This window comes from Strix aluco, chromosome 3 (genome assembly GCF_031877795.1).
Source record: "Strix aluco isolate bStrAlu1 chromosome 3, bStrAlu1.hap1, whole genome shotgun sequence".
NCBI classification, from domain to species: domain Eukaryota; kingdom Metazoa; phylum Chordata; class Aves; order Strigiformes; family Strigidae; genus Strix; species Strix aluco.
This window is the reverse complement of record NC_133933.1, coordinates 91,602,666-91,619,446: the sequence shown is the minus strand read 5'-3', so window position 1 is coordinate 91,619,446 and position 16,781 is coordinate 91,602,666. Positions and strand designations below refer to the sequence as shown.

The following is a 16,781-nucleotide window of genomic DNA, read 5'->3' as shown; positions in this document are numbered from 1 at the left end:
TAAGGCTGAAGCAACCTGATCACTTCAGATCTAAGAGGTCAGAGAAAGCTCTTTTCATCATGTACGTGACTGAGGTGCTACCACAATGCAGAAAGCATGAAAATGTGCCATTCTGAAGAACTGCTGTACCATAAAGCCAGCAAGTAGCAGAAAAACATCAATATTTAAAGAACTAGAAAAAAATGGGAGACGCTGATCAATTCACCTTGTTCAGAATGAAGGGTCCTGTTAACCTGAATGAACCCAATCTCACCAACAGATGAGCTCCAGGCCTCATTAGTATTAGCCTCATTGTATTTAAGGTCAGTTAGAAATTCTAGATGCCACAACCATAAGATGAGAGGGTCACGACCAAACACTTCCACAGAAGTTAGACAAACCTTCCTCAGCCACGCTATTGCTATCATACTATCAGATGTGAATAACATCATGTACAGATGTTTAGAAATTTGATAGAAATGCTAATTAGAACTAGAATAGAACACATCTGGGAGACAGTACCAACATCAATAAACTCTAAAAATTAGCTCTCAATAAAATTGTTAGATGTCTTTGAATAAAAAACAGCAAAAAAAGGAGCCAACTGATGGTGTACTATGACTTTTGGTAAGTTGTACACAGTAAAAAACTGTAAATCAGGTGAACTAATATAAGAATACATTAAGATAAAGCAGCCAAAGAAATGAACTTTTTTTTTAATGCAGTAACTTCTTGCCATGATCACACTGAATGGAAAAGAACTACCTTGCAGTTACTGAATAAACAAACACACAAGCAATGATGGCACAGCAGATGACATGCTGATGACCTGCATTCTTGCTTATTCTATGTTGCTATTTTTGAGAAAGCCATAGCTTAAAAGACAAACAAACAAACAAAAGCAACAACTTCCAGAGATCAAGAACTTGCTGAGAAGAAAAACAATGAATAAAGAGTCATTAGTCTATTTTTGTCATGGTCAAAGCCTAACAAGTTAGGTTATCAAATCTCTTATTAGAAACAAAGTATTTGCCAGCAATCAGGAAAAAGAGATGATGGAGATGAGCAGTATGACAATGCTGTTATTTAACTGAGTCAAGTTCAGAGAAATATAAGGAACCTGAGAGGAACCAGTAATCCACAAAATGAACTGAAATTAAATACTCCTAAATGCCAAATAATGAATATTGATGGGATGATTAAGCCTACTAAGATATTTCACTAGGTTCTAAATAAACCTCTAAAACAGTCATCAGTGTCTTCAGTTCCACAACCAACTGTCATCAAAAAAATATATGATGTGGAAACATGGGATAGAAAATGCAGGAGTTGTAACTATAAAGCAAACCATGGCACAGTGCCATCTAGAACAGCACGCTGAGTAGCAAGTGCTGTTTTGAAAAAACACCTTTAAATTATCACAGATAGGAAGATGAAAGGAGTGAAAACTAGAAAATATTGTGGAAAAAAACCTGGGGGTTGGAATTGCTTACCTTACAAAGGAAAGAAGAACTTGAGAAAACTGGAAAGAGCAAAGATTGTTTACTCTATCTCATACCAGGCAGGATGGGAAACATTCATCTGAAGTCAGTATGGTAGTTAACTCACCATCAAAAAATGTGTGTTTACATGATACCTAATTCACTGCCACTAGATGCCAGCAAGACAAGATACCTAGCAACAATCGAGACAGCATGTTATGGGTAAGAACATCCAAGATGACGGCAATCACTGACAAAATCTGAAATACACATGAAAGTTCGGAGTACAACATTTAAACTCATCCTTCAGATGAACAGCTTAGGAACACACCAGTGACTGACAGGCCACTGTCAGTCGGGCCAGAAACAGATCAACACTGATAAGCATCAGAGTCTTCAGGGAAAAAAAACACACAAGGCAGAGGCTGCACAGAGGACTTGTCAGGGCTGAGGTAAGCTCCAGTACGGCAGCTTCTGCACGTCCAGCTGCCGTCGCCCTCATCAGACGTGACGGACGGGAAAAGTTTTAGTCCTAAACTTAATGAGTGCGAAGCAAAAACCCAGCATGAAGGCTCCCATGGACCCCGCCTGTACCTCTGCAAGGGAGCCGGGTCGAACCGGTTTCAGGGGCTGCACTAGCGGAAGGGAGGGCGAGCCCCCACACTAAAGGCAAAGCCCTGCTGCGGGCCGGGCTTTTGGGAAAACAACCGCCCTACGGGAAATCAGCTCCGGGACAAACACCGGCCGAGGGAGCTGGGGGGGAACGGCCGCCCGGCGCCCCCGCACCAGCCCAGCCGCGGCCCCGGGACAAAGAGCCCCCACCGGGCCGGAGGCCGAGGGGCCGCGGCGGCCCCACGGAGGCGCCCGCCCGCCCCACAGCGCTGAGAAGGCGCGGGGGGTGAGGGGCCGGCACCGGCGGGCAGAAGAGCGCAGCAGAGGGGATCATCCCCGTTGCCGCCACACAGTCGTCCCAGGGCGGGCCGGGCCGGGCCGGGCCGGGCGCTCACCTGCCACGGGCTGCCCCCTCCTGGGGCAGTGGAGCCAGCGCGGCGGGATCTTGTTGTAGGACATGGCGGGGCCCAGGCGGCCGCCGCCGCTGCCCGCCCGCAGGGGAGAGGGGAGGAGGGAGGGGGTGCGGGGCGGGCGCGGCCCCGGGGCGCTCAGCGGCGCCGGCGGCCCCTGGCCCGCGGCGCCTTCATTCAGACCCAGCTCCGCCTCAGCCGCCGCTGGCCCACAGTGCACCGCGGCGGCCGCTTCCGCTTCCGGGTCGGGCCCGCAGCTCGCTGCGCCGGGGGCGGGGGGGGGTTGGCCGGGGGCTGCCCGGCCCCGCGGCCCTTGGCAGCGGCGGGGAGGGCCGCTGGCGGTGCGGGGACGCGCCGGGGCCCTTGGGCGGGGGTGAGGAAAGGGCCTCGTGGCCAGTCTCGGGCCGCGGGACCCGTCACTCGTTGAGGGGCAGCGGGAAAGTCAGGGAGAGCAAAACGGAGCGGTGCGCCGTGCCGGTGCCGGGCTGTGCAGCTACACAAGCCCGAGGTGTCGGCCGAGCTTTGTTTCCCTCGTCTCTGCAAAAGGCACGTTGGGGTGGGAAAAGCTTCCCAGTGAAAAGTGAGGAAGGGGGCAGGTTAAAGTGGGGCTCCTCTGTCTGGAAAGGAGGTAGCCAGGGAAGAGAGGTAGTCACAAGCTGCCAGGGGCTCCCCCGAGGGCGGGCTGTGGGGCCTGTGATAATAAACTCGCAGGAGCTCGGTTGGAAGTATCTGGAGGGATCGCTTGTGTGATAGGAACTGGAGCTGCGGGACTTGTTGGCAAAGGGTTGCACACGTGAAGAGTGTACATGGGCTTTAGGGAAGACTGGGCAGGTACTTGAAAGCGAAAGTAATTGTAGGTAAGTAGCAAACTACATCAGGCTCCAGAAACATCCTGAGCTGAAAATAGCTGGAGGCTTGGATGGACATGCTTGCCCTGCTTTTAGTTTTCCCTGGATGTTCCCTTATAGCTGGGACTGGAGGTGGGGGTGGAGGGATCCCCGCTCCAGCTAATAGAGCAACCATCCTAGTCTGCATGTAGTAAGTTTGCTAATGTAGCAGAGATAGCTCTGTACTGGGCCTTCTCTTTCTTTTTAAAAAGGCATGGCCAGAAAGATTAGGCTTGCAGATAGCTTCACATAACAAAAACTGTGTTTCTATACAGAATCCCAGTGAAAATTCTCCATGGGCTTAAAGCAGTCTACTTATGTGGATTCAGTTGAAGAATTGTAGCGTGGCAGTGTGCCTACGTGAAAGGAATATTTAAAGTGGTGGTGTAGTTTAACTCCTGTAGGCAGCTAAGCCCCACACAGCCACTTGCTTGCTCCCCCCTGCAGCAGGAGGGTGGAGAAACTCAGAAGGGTAAAAGTGAGAAAACACATGGGTTGAGATAAAGATAAGGAAAAATAAGGACCTCGTTCAGTACTTCCCATTGGCAGGCAGGTGTTCAACCATCTCCAGGAAAGCAGGGCTCCATCACTCACAATGGTTACTTGGGAAGAAAAGCGCCATCACTCCAAATGTCCCCCCTTCCTTCTCCTTCCCCCAGCTTTCTATGCTGAGCATGACACCATGTGGTCTGGGATATCCCTTGGGTCAGTTGGGGTCAGCTGTCCCAGCTGTGTCCCCTCCCAACTTCTTGTGCACCCCCAGCCCACTCACTGGTGGGGTGGGGTGAGAGGCAGAGGTGGCTTTGACTCTGTGTAAGCACTGCTCAGCAATAAGGAAAACAACCCTGTGTTATCAACACTGGTTCCAGCTCAAATCGAAAACCTAAACCTAGCCCCATACTAGCTACTATGAAGAAAATTAACTCTATTCCAGCCAAAACCAGCACACTTTCTACAGCGAAAAACTATTTATATTATTTTCTGTAACTGTTAAATATACTTCCATTAAAACATTACTCTATGATATTTGAAATAAGGTGCTGATTTTCCCTTTACAGAACAAACAAGCAACAGTCAGACACCAGGTGGTGTCGAAGACCATCCAGAAAAGAAAGTGAAACGAGTGCAAGGAGTGTTCAGAAAGAGCAAGAAGCAAAGAACTGCAAGATGCTCAGTTTCTGATTTCAGTAAATTAGGAGCAATGTACAGTGATGGCAGCAGTATGGCAAAATTAGGAACGAAACCATTTGCAGATGTGAAGAATAGTGCAAAAATATATCATGAATGAGCAATAATGCCTGTTCTTGTCATCTGGCTTTAAGATTCTGATACGCTTTTAAAACAAACTTAGCTACAGAGCAAAAATACCGTGTAAAGCTGTATAGTTAAACTGGGAGGATATGTACATCTGTTTTTATTTAGCAATGCACAAGGCAAATAAAATATTTGAAATTTTAAATACAAGGCAGGGAGTTAAAATGAAGCATACAGCCAAAATGAGCTTAGCCAGCCATCGTCCATACTTTAGGCTTTTGGTGGTTCTGGAGTTGGCTGAGCAGAGTTGAGGAAGTCCCTCTGGCAAACCAGCATAATGTAGCCATTCAGCACAGCACCTTCACCATATTGGAGGGCTTTTCCTGAGTTGTGACACTTAGGTCTGTTTGCTACATACCACCTTGCTCCACATCAGGTACCAAAAATGATGACAGTTTGAAGTCAGCTGTTGAATAAGAAAGGAGGAAGCGGGTTGTTCCTTTTTTTTTTCCCAACAAAACAGTGTCACGGCTGCTATTGAGCAAGATGAGTGGTGTTCTGTTGATCAGTTGATAGTGACATGGGAATGGTGGTTTTCATCTAGATTTTAAGAGTGAATATGCTATAAATATGTCATTAGGAGGTGGAATATAGGACAGGGAATATAGAAGCAGGGAAAAATCCCTGTTGCTGTCATCATTGTTCAGTGTATTCCTTAGTGAATTTTACATGGGGGAAAATCCAATCACCCAAAAGACCAGTATTCTCCAGCAGAGTAGTAGAGTATTGCCATGTTTGAGAACATGTTGCTGCATTGACTCCCACAGATACAAGACAGATTTCAAGTGACTCTGTTTACTCTTAACTTGCTCTAGTGCTGCCTTGGTGAGGTGTCCTTCTGGTCTGGAGAACTTGGTTATTTACAGCTTCTAACAGTTTTAACAACAACAGTTTTAACAGCAGTTACATGTTCTGCATGTATAGTTTATGCTGGGCTTTGCCATGTTAGACGCTCTGAAAAAATTTACGCAGGCATAGGATGATGTTTGCGTGTGACATCAAACAGCCTTAGTGAACGGACGTACTATCCTTGTTGACTTTGTGACCTTAATAGTTAAGATGATTTTTTTCTTGATGTGCCAGCAGAGGGCACCGAGTTCCTCGAGTCTTCCTGTGACTCGCAAAAGCCGATATAGCTGTGCACGTAGGTGTCCATAGTGGTTGTTGTCAAGGATTGCTTTGAGAATGCAACTGCAAGTGTTTTAATAGTCTGTGATATAACATTCCCTCTATTCTGTACGTCGATTCACTTTCACCTAGAGGCATTCAGATGCCTGTATCCTTACTCAAGTTTCTACTCACCAATTTAAATCCTCTTCCTGGCAGAGCAGACACTACAATCAAGAAGTCATTTTCCCAGGATGTGGTTCATCGTCAGTGCCATGGGTATGTTGACTTCTTTGGTTTCAGCTCAGCCACATTGGTTCCAGGTAGTGGCAAGCTGCATTTGTGTTCTCCCTTGAGTTAAAACCATAAAAAAAAAAACCCACACCCAACCCTCCATGCACACTTTAACTCTTTTTCCTAATTACAAACTGAACATTTACCCAAATTGTTGCTGATGAATAATCTTACACTTTTAATGTCATATATTAATATTGTAAGTAGCTAGATAATTTAAGTTACTTGTTCTACACAAAGAGGATAAATTAGGTATGTTGCCTGAAGGAAGAACACATGGTGTTGCCCTCTTCTGTATTGATGTAGGTCAACAACCCTATTACTGTTCTGTATCAGTATAGCACTATTACCATGTGTTCATAAAGTAATAATGACTGTAATAAGAAAATAAAAACATCCCTCAGGATGTTCTATGAAACTTTATCTAGTAAATACATTTTCTTAAAAAAAAACAAAGATCAAACAGATTATTTGCTAAACTGAGACTGCAGCAGGATTTATTTAAGTGAAAGTAATTGTGAAAGAAGCTAACTGTATGTAAACATGATTCATATAGTATTATTTTTCCACTTCATGTTACAGGTGTTCACCTGGAAAGAAACTTGATGCCATAAACTTGTAAGTTACCATATATGGAACATAGCAAAATATATATTTATTTTTTATTTACTGATTCAATTAATACATTCCTTGCTTATTGGTTTTAATGTTCATGACAAACTGACTTATGACAAAATGGATGACTAGTACAATGTTCCTTTATGACTGATTGACTTTCAGCATGCATGAAGCTTTTGTGAGGAGGGGTGAATCCTGTCTAAATCTGAATAAATATTTTAACTTCTTTGTTACTGTAGTTGTATTTTGTGCCGATAGTACTTAGATTCTAATAGTATCAGAACAAAAAAACAAAAAAAAACCACCAAACTAAAAAACAGTACAATGAAAACAGTTTTAAATTTAAGTGAAAGTTAAAATTATGGTTGCTTATGGTTAAGCTCTATAAAACTGTGCAACACCCCCTTTATTAGGCCGCTTGGTGCTTAGTGCAATTTTCCCTGTCTTGGGTCACATACAAACTCAAGATGAGTAGGGAACCAGAGCATAAAAGCACTCCCTTAATGCTCCTGATTCCTGCCTCCCCTGTTGCTTGGAAACAGACCACATGTCAACTGAAGTGGCTTGGGAAACACAGTAGACCAGATCCTTAAGGTGCCCCCTTAGCCCACTTGGTTCCTGCCCCCCTCCTCTCCTGCCATTTGAGAACAATGACAAAGGTGGGGACCAGAGCATTAAGGCATTCCCTTAGCCCACCGGGTCTCTGCCCCCCTCTCCTACCATTTAAAGAACAATAAGAACCATCACTTCTTCCTGACAGCCTAGTACCTCTGTACTTGGTCTTGGACCAAAGGGGGTGATAGCAGAACTCCAAGTTCTAGCAAGTTCTGGGCCTGCGCAACTGGTAGAAAGTACCAAAATATTCCGTCATCCAAGTTGGGCTGAAATGGAAAAGTACCTGACAAAAATCAATTATCTCAGACCCTATAAATTGTGACCCTAAGTGAGACCCTTTGAGCTCTCCTGGGTTGCAGTGGGCTGTGACCAGCACCTTCCCTGAGCAGGGATGCCTCTCAGGCTCAGACTTCTTGAATTTTGAAGATCGTTTGCCCACAAAGCTGATGGAAGGCCAGGGTAAAGTCAGACTTCTTCCTGACTCTCAATTATTGCCCATTGAAAAATACTGATGCATTGTGAGTATTTGCTCCAAATTCAAGAAGAGGAAAATTTTAACTATAGGCTAGCATCTTCCATCCACCTCTTTACTTGTCTATGTGCTTAAATATGCACAATTGCCTTTATGAGTGTGGATGTCTATACATTTCACTGGATATCCAAATATTCTCACTCTGTGTGTGTGTGTGTGTTTTGAGTATTTACATATATACATATACATATACATTGATTTATAATACCCTGTAGTTAGTGTGATTCTTGTCATTCTTTAATCTGTACTTGTCACTATTTTAACTAACTATATTTTACTGAATCACTTTGTTAATCTTCAAATCAATGAACCACTAAGTGCTCCTAAAATTTAACCTTTGATCTACCTCACAGCCCAACTAAATCTTAAATTGTTATTAAATCATAACTTTGTGAGATACTTTCATCTGCAACAAATACATATGTAGGCTTCTACATTTAAAAATGCTGAGTGTGCACTGACTTTTAAGATCAAAAGAAAATGCTAGGAGCTCAACATTTTTTAATTCATGCCTATTTGTTTGGTGTCAACAAATAATTAAGCACCTAACTTCTGAGACAAATTATTTTTCCAGGTTTGAAAATGAAAAGATTTTAAAAGAGAGTGATTTTATTCCTTATGTGTTGAAACAAAGTTTTGAGTGCTGCAAGATATTTGAGAAAATAAAATGTCATTTACAGTGTTCTTCCTATAGAGAACTTTGAGAGGAAGTCAGCAACAAAATTACCAGTCTTTAGTCTTCAAGACATTAGGGGGCACCACGACCTCAGAGACTTATATAAGCTAAAGTACTGTTACTTTTCCTGTCCAAAGTAAAAATGAAACAGCATAAAATAGCAAAATCAACTCCTGGAGTCATACCCTAGTGCAAGATTATGATACAGTTCTTAATAAAATTTCCAACAGAAGACAACCCAGACATTTAGTAGAATATAGGCTACACCCTCTTTTCTGTAAGAGTAATAAAACTAACAGACTAATGGATGCGATATAAGCAGCTTGCTTTCAAGTCTTTATTTAAATCTTAAATTTTCCTTCAGGGTTTCATTCTGGGAATACGACACTTTCAACTCAAGACTCTAAGGTATTACAGTGTGAGTTCAACCTGTAGAGTAAATCTCTGTATAGGCAGGGAGCACACAGTGAGCTTGGGATGGAGCTGCTTTAAATCCAGGTTCCTGAATTGGGTATCACGCTTGCAGGAGTCACTGTAAGCTATCAAACTACACCACCAAGCATGTGTGTGCTGTAACGGTGACGTGTAAATCTCACACCACTATCGTGGATGTTAATAGTCTTAGCTTTGACGTGCAGACATGGCAGATGATTTACTTAGCAGGTGATTTACTTAGCAGACCTATCTGGGAAGGAGTTGGAAAGATGTGTGTCTGCGTAGCAGGAAGAAGGTGTCTGTCTGTCCAGACGGTTGCTGCTCTTGAAGAGGGACAACAGCTGTGACTTCAATCACTGACTTGCAGGCCTGAAAAACAAGATGCTTTGCTATTGTTCCTCTGCAGTTGAAATGATAGTATGCTTGATGTAACAGAGATAAGCATCTGGAGAACAAGCTTATAAGCAAGATGCCTGTCATTCCTGGAAGACTAACACAGTTTGACCTAGATGATGCCTTACTCACATCAGCTGTGAAGGATGGTTTTCAGTGGAAATCTACACTGTAGAAAATACCCAGATGTAACATTTAAGAATATATGGTCTACTGCATAAAATGAAATCATATGGTGGAGGTGTGCTTTGAGTATGGATAAAGTAATCAACCAGCTAAAATGTCATGATGGAAGATGACTAGCAGTAGGGAAAAGTATGACATAATATATGAGAAAGTCATTTAATTTATGTAAATGGAAAGCATGACTCATAGTCTTTGGAGCTGGGCTGGGGAGCAACTGGATTCCACAAAGTAAAACAGCGTTCTGTTGCTACACTTTCTAGTTTCTCTACTGCCTGAATATGGACACCTTTGTAAAAATCTTGCCCTGAACTGAGGCTGCAGTTAAAATGTTAATGGAGTTACTGAGGTCCTGGTTAGTGCAGGAGGCAGACTAGGCCAGTCAGTAGCTGCTAGAGGGTTATGCCTCCCCTACAGCCTGAAATAGCCTAGAGAGGGTCAGTGTTTCAGCCTACAAACCTGCGTACATGATGATCAAGTTCTGGGTTGCTATACTGCCAAAAATCTTTTTCTCATGTGATCAGTTACACAAAGAAAAGATTATTACCCATAGGCACTCTCTCAGACCTTCTGCTTCGTAAGTTGTGCCTATAGATATGTAATATATGTGGATATAAAGTCCGGGAAGAATAAAACATGTATAAGCTAAAATATAGTACCTGAGAAAATACATACAGACCTGGTTTTATTTATATGGCTTTATAATAAGAAATATGTGTAACATACCATACAAATGTAAATGAAGACCACAGTCTCTCTCTTGAGGTGTTTGCAGTCCTGAAAATAGCCCAAGAAGCTGGCCAAAGGCAAAGGAAAGGAATATGGAGTAAAGCAAAGAGATCAGCCTGGCAGCCACACAGACTTTTTAAAAATAAAATCTGAGTATATATTTATATTGTATACAAATTACATTATGGTAAAATATGTGTATGCACATAATATATATTTAAAAAAGATCAGATGCTCAAACATTGCCCTTGAGAGGTTAGTTTTGCTTTCTGTCAGTATGCATTGTGGAACAAGCTTTACAAGAATACGTGCTACTCTTTCCTGAAAAAGCCTCATGCAAGAGGAAGTAGAGACCAAGAGGAATATCCTAGCATATACATCTGCAGCACCGCTGATCTAGGGAACCTTAAGAGTAAGTTGGCAAATGTCATTTTAGACAATGATGTTATATAGGTTGTAAATTCATGTCTTCCAAGCATTCCTTAGAAAAAGGAATATTTTTTTTTCTCACTTGAAATATGTTTCGTTCCCTAGAAATACTCTTTTTCGCATTCTCACCACTTTAGGCTTCATAGCACAGAGACAGCTTACGATAGACATTATGGAATGGACCTTGCCTCAGAGAACACAGTGCCTGTGGTCTGTTGCTGTTCAAACAGCTACAGTTGAAGTCCATGCCACTTCCTTCCACTGCTGGTTTTACCTGCTGTAACTAGGTTAAGATTAACACCAAAAAAGCTATTATCCTTGTACTCAAACCTTCGCCCAGTGTAGGTATGAAACTGTCCTTGTTCAGATGGACTTTTAGGGAGTTACTCAGAAAGATTAAGATCCTTGAGAAAGAGAAGGAGTTACAAAGATGACTCTCTACTTGCCTGAAATTAATTTCCTAGATTTCTGAGTAGTCTGAAGTTTTGGGGTTTGGCTAAGAATCTTTATGCACTGAAACAGTGCAGGCTGTTACTGGAAAACACTTCTTCAGAAAAGTCACTTTGTGAATTCCTATATCTACCTCTGCTCTACAGAAACTGCTTTTCAAAAATCCCTTTGGGGAGAAAAATCTCCACATATCCTTCCACGTACTGGGAGTTAGATCTGCTAAAATGAGTTTAGTATTGTATTTTTTACTACAATTGATGTTTTTTCAGAGACCCACTATGACACATCCTAAGCTTTCTAAACGTCAGTGACAGACTTTTATCAGTCTCAGTGGACTGTGACTCAGGCCCTACCTATACATGTTCTCTAACATGGAGAATTATAAAAACACGCCAGCAAACATTGGGTACACAACAGCAGAGAGCCATGAATAGAACTAACATGATTTATTAAATGTAAATTTTTGAATGATGACACAGAGATAAGAGAGTCTCTGATGAGTATAAACAGTGTGGACACAGTGCTGGTTATACACAAGGATATGCTTGTTTAAAATAGGAAGCCTGTTTTGATTGTTTGCATATTAGATGCAAAATTTGATTACCACAGAGGGAACAGGTAGAATGAAAAGACAAGGCATTTTGTCCTGAAATACAATGCACATCATTATTTTCTATTCTTCTCTACACTGCAGTTTGTACCAGCTTTGAAACGGGTAGAGCTGTTGCTAGGTAATCTTCACTCACTTGGTAGCTGAAGTTTCAGCCACGCAGAAAAGAGTTTTTATATATCTAACAGCATAAAACTAAAATCTAAGGCATTGTTTAATGATAGTTTCCAGTGCAACCCTGCTTCTAGCTATGGGCCTCTTTCCTGGGAGCAACCCAGCTACTAGCACAAGCAACAAACTTTTCTAAGCTGTAGGTCAACATGATCTGAGTGGCAGCAGCTTCAAGCCCTCCCTGAGCACTTTCCTTACCTCGGCTGTGAGCATCAGGCTCACACACCCTTTCTTCTTCATGTTTAACCCACCCTTGTGCTGAGCAACTGTGCAGTGAAACAAGGCAGGGAATCAATGCAGTCGAAAAGCAAACAAGCCTCCCCTCCCTCTTTGCTGGGCTCCATTGGGTTGAGTTTCTCGCTCTGGTTCATTTTGTGGCTCCATAAGCAGTACGGACAAACTCACAGGGAAATGCAGTGGATGGTCAGGAACAAGTGGGCAGGGCTGGGTCAGGAAAGGGGCTGCTCAGGCTGCCTTAACATGTGCCTGGCGTTGCCGCCAAATATCAAAACATGGCCTCAGTTTCTCTTAGATTTGTGATCTAACAAGGATCTGAAGGAAATTTGGGTAAGCTTAATGTGTGAAGCTGAACTAATAAAAGTACACAACTGAAATTATTAATCCATATCTACAAACAAACATTTCACTCATACTTTAACTGAAAAATCATGTGGGAATTTTATTGCTGTTATCTTTTAAGATTTCCAATGTGGAAAGACCAAGACAAAGTTAAACTCAGGACAGCTCTTGGATAACCACAGGCAGCAAACTACGGTTACATCCACTGTTGTTCCTGATCTAGCTATGTTCTTTTCCATCTGCTACTGACACCCACTGTCACCATAAAGAAGCTTTTTTACCTTTGGGTGGCAAAACCACACGTACAAAAACTGGCAGTTGCTTTCTCTTTTTTATGGGATGTGGGCTACAAAGGATGGTTCAATTACTTTCATCATCTGTTTAATGTTAAATATTATCTCTTCTTCTAGATTAACCATGGCATCCAAAAGCATGATAAATAAATGTGTACCCAGTTTTGACAGTACTAATCACCTCAGAGATAATGTAATTTCTGTCACTGAAGGAGACAGTGGCTGCAGTGAGTACTTGCCAGCCCTGCAGATCCACTCTGGAAGATCTATGGCAACACAGGCAACTTACACCTGACCTATTTATTCTTCCTTCTCACTTCTAAGAGAAGCAACCTGGAGCCAGGCTTGAAGATCTCCCTGTGGGATCTCTGGCCCTTTTCTGCCATAGGGGTATGCCACTTCTGCAGTGACTCACAGAAACACTCCTCAGCAGTGAGAGTTCACCTTCAACCACGCCTGCTATTGAAGAGGTTTCCAAAATACAAGTATTTCACCCTATCAGCACATTGGCTGTGCCAACATGATGTATGCACAAAGTGTATTTGTTGATTTACTTTCTTAGAGGTAGTTTAAAACAGCAGTGCAACCTAGAAAAAAGATCCACTCAGAAGGAAAGCTGGGAATAGAAAAAAAGGGCTCAGTTGTGGCATTCCCCAAGGGAACTAAGAAGAACTGAAAAAGGATCAGAAGAAAAAAACCCTAATAAATCAAACAGTGTAACAGAGAAACCTTTTGATATGACTCCCCTGTGTTTGCACCATCCAGCTGCCTTTTTACAGACGTAATACATAATGTCAAAGATACGCTATCTAGCAGGCAGCAGTGACAAGTCATGCTGCTGAAAGTACATTGTGTAAAGAGAAACTGATAGCCTATGTTCAACCAGGAAACTTGTTTTCAAAGTATTATGGAAACAGCTATCAGCAAGATATTTTAATCAAAGTCTCACTTAGAGGTTTGTACAAAAACAAATACAGTTTTGTCCCGGTCTTTGTTTTGTCTGTTAGTGAAACTGAACTATTTCTGAGACAAAGTGTTCATCCCTATCTCGAAGCATAGCCCATCAAGGTCAAAGACTATGTGGATGTGATTTCACAACCATAAATGCTGATGCATGAATGCTGCAACCAAAAATTTCTACAGTGCTACATAAATTCCAGTAGTCATCAACAAATTACACAATTTTTCCGGTTTATATTAACACATGGGGGAAACATGTTCCATGACTTCTACTTTGCTGAATGTCCAAATCAGTTACCTCACTTACTTACAGTTCAGTTAAAGTGTAAGAAACAGACCCTGGCATTTGGTTGGACTGAAGTCTTTGCAATCATTGCTGATAGGTATCTTAGTAAAAAGATTGTACATACTTAGTAAGAACTGCCTAGTTGACCATTATTAAAACTTGAATTTTAACAACTTTTAAGTTTGACTTTTTACAGCTATTCAACTCAGTACAGCCCAATGGGGTTTTTTTTGTTTTAAAACAGACATTTTAACACTTATGTAGAATTAGTCCTTTGGTTATGACTTGCATTTGTCCATTGACTGTGCATCACTGAGAGTAAGGGAAGAATAATCTTGTTTAAAATGAATTTATTTGCCATACTAAAGTATGTACATGTGAATCTTAGTGAACAAATGCGAGGAACTGGTTCGGCATATCCTGTACTCCTAATATTCAATCCCATCCTTGGTAAAGATTACCACTGTTCCTTTCCAAGGTTTGTTGCAAGGAATAAATATAACACGTACTACTAAGTTTTGTAACTTCCACATGAATATATACAGCTCTTCAAAAAGTCAGCAAGAGCCCTGAGTGTGTACATGCCAGAAGGAAGGCAGGGAGACCAGAATTCCATCTTTCTGTGATTAAAAGGAAAAACAACATAGTTTGCTTTGGGGACTTGCACATATTTTATAAATATACGAGGCATCACCTCACCGTGTTACATAGTATTTGATATGCTATAACCCCATCCTCAAAAGCCTATCACTCAGCAGCTGACCGATTTTCCTGTCTCTTACCAGACACATCACAGCACAGTTATACTAGTATTATTTTGCAAGTAGTTTGTTTTATTTGCATTTGTTGTCATACTGTTAAAATAGATCGGAACCAAATAATAAGACCTAGTTCTCTTCTGCTACAGATGTTTAATTTTTCTGTAATGCCTTCTGTTTATTATAACAAGTAGAAATCCACAATCTATGTAGTTTCTGACTTGCCTACTCCTGAGAGTTGATTTAAAAACAAGACAATTGGTGGTGGGTATTCTGGACACAAGGAGCATTGCAGAAGACAGCAGCAAGGAAGTCATAGCAAAAGAAAGCATAAGGTAATTTACTGAGACATTTTAAAGGATAAAGGAATGGATGACATCAAAAGACAATAGGTCAGGTAAGCAGCGGAAGCTAGCCTCGCCCAAGACTTGCAGATGACCATCCTGAATTTGAGGCAGAATAGGAATGAAAAACAAGGGCAGCTGAAAGAGCACGTAACTGAGCTAAATAAGAAGGTTGGTGCCTTGGTAGTATAACAACACTGATATACTAAGTCATGCAACTGAAGACAGAAGGTAAGTGGGATCAAATAATAACACTGACAACTGAGGAGGTCCAGAACAAGGTTTTGCCAGGGGAAGTGCAGTACAGCTGGTGGCTGTGGAAAATGGTGGATGAGGGGGAACACTGCTATAACTTTCCAGTTGCTCTCAGCAGACAAAAGAAAGCTGATGACATTGGAGCAGGAGAGATGAAAGGCTTATAGTTGCACATCTCTCTTTAAAGAGGGAAACAAAACCAAACTAGATCCGTATCATCAACTATAAATGGCATGTGGGAAGAGTTTTGGAAAATGGAAAATCCCAATGTTGCTCAGCAGTGAGAAACTCCCCTCTCCTTCCAGCTGAGAAAACGTCACTGGAAAGTCCCAGACTTGAAAAAAAAAAAAAAAAATCCACTGAGTAAACAAACTGCATAGGCAGTGAAAACAGAAAGAGGAACAAAGTCAAATGATACTTTTGACTTTAAAGGAGTTTATTTTCAGGTTAGCATTTCCTTACATGGCAACAGTTCAAGTTCAGACCAGAAAAATCTCACTAGAGTGAAAATGGCTGGTAAAGGTCACTGCTGATACTAGACCATGGAAGGAAAACTCATTTATTAAAAAGCTAAGATTTCAACTTGGGATTTTTTTGATTTTTCTGCTACTGAGTGTAGTCAAATGATCGCAGTGACAAAACAGATACTCAGGATTACTACATCGCTGTAAAATTAGAAATGATTGTCTGGCAAGCTTGTGGCATTTTCTTCCTTTTCCTTTACATGTACTTCCAGACAAGGAAGCTGTCCTTAACAAAGCGCTTCCTAACAACTCACTGAGCATGGCTCTTTTTCTTACAAGCAAGTTCAACACTGGGAATTTTTCCAGTACTATCCATAAAGAAAACAAGGGAAAACCATGGTTGGTCACACTGAGACAAAAAATACAGTGTTGGACAAAATTCCAGGATTCTTCCCTCTCTAACTAGCATTCATGAAAATAAAAATACTGACATAAATTACTACTGTTCTCTGAAATAAATCAACTTTCAACAAAGGTACTTCACAGTAATTAATCACAGCAACATTAACTCAATTCTGGAACCAATTACAGTGACAGCGCTTTCTAGCTGTAATCTAGGAAAATAATCAAGATAGTTTTAACACTGCTTTTCTGCCCTCCCAGTTAATGAATGTTGCTGCATCCTGACTGATGTACACGATAGTCCAACCCTGCTAGCAAACAACAGATGCCAGTTTTGCAAGTGTTGTGTAGACTGCCTCATCCCCAACCCTATCAGTATTATAATTAAAATGCAGTATTTTCTTTAAACTCAGGTTAAGTCTCATCAGGATTCAACACTACTGCGAGAGCCATCTCAAGCACATTATGCTTGACAGCCAATAACTATTATTATTTATGAAATGGCCAATTAACAG

General features: G+C 41.7%; 1 protein-coding gene and 1 long non-coding RNA gene across 3 annotated transcripts in view; one reads left to right on the top strand and one right to left on the bottom strand.

The window, feature by feature from the left end:
* RNGTT (RNA guanylyltransferase and 5'-phosphatase) overlaps nucleotides 1-2,664 on the bottom strand; it is a 202,787-nt gene extending 200,123 nt beyond the window's left edge. The window contains exon 1 of the mRNA XM_074819582.1: nucleotides 2,468-2,664. Within this exon, the coding sequence (XP_074675683.1) occupies nucleotides 2,468-2,531 (64 nt within the window). The 5' untranslated portion in view covers nucleotides 2,532-2,664. The remainder of the gene's footprint in view (nucleotides 1-2,467) is intronic.
* A 200-nt stretch (nucleotides 2,665-2,864) lies between these two features.
* On the top strand, nucleotides 2,865-9,374 carry LOC141921248 (uncharacterized). Of its 2 annotated transcripts, XR_012622598.1 has the most exons (5): nucleotides 2,865-3,028; nucleotides 3,236-3,339; nucleotides 4,428-6,069; nucleotides 6,667-6,702; nucleotides 8,890-9,374. It is a non-coding gene; the product is annotated as an uncharacterized LOC141921248 (long non-coding RNA). The 2 variants fall into 2 exon arrangements; XR_012622597.1 differs by having other exon boundaries at nucleotides 2,865-3,339.
* The last annotated feature ends 7,407 nt before the right edge of the window (nucleotides 9,375-16,781 follow it).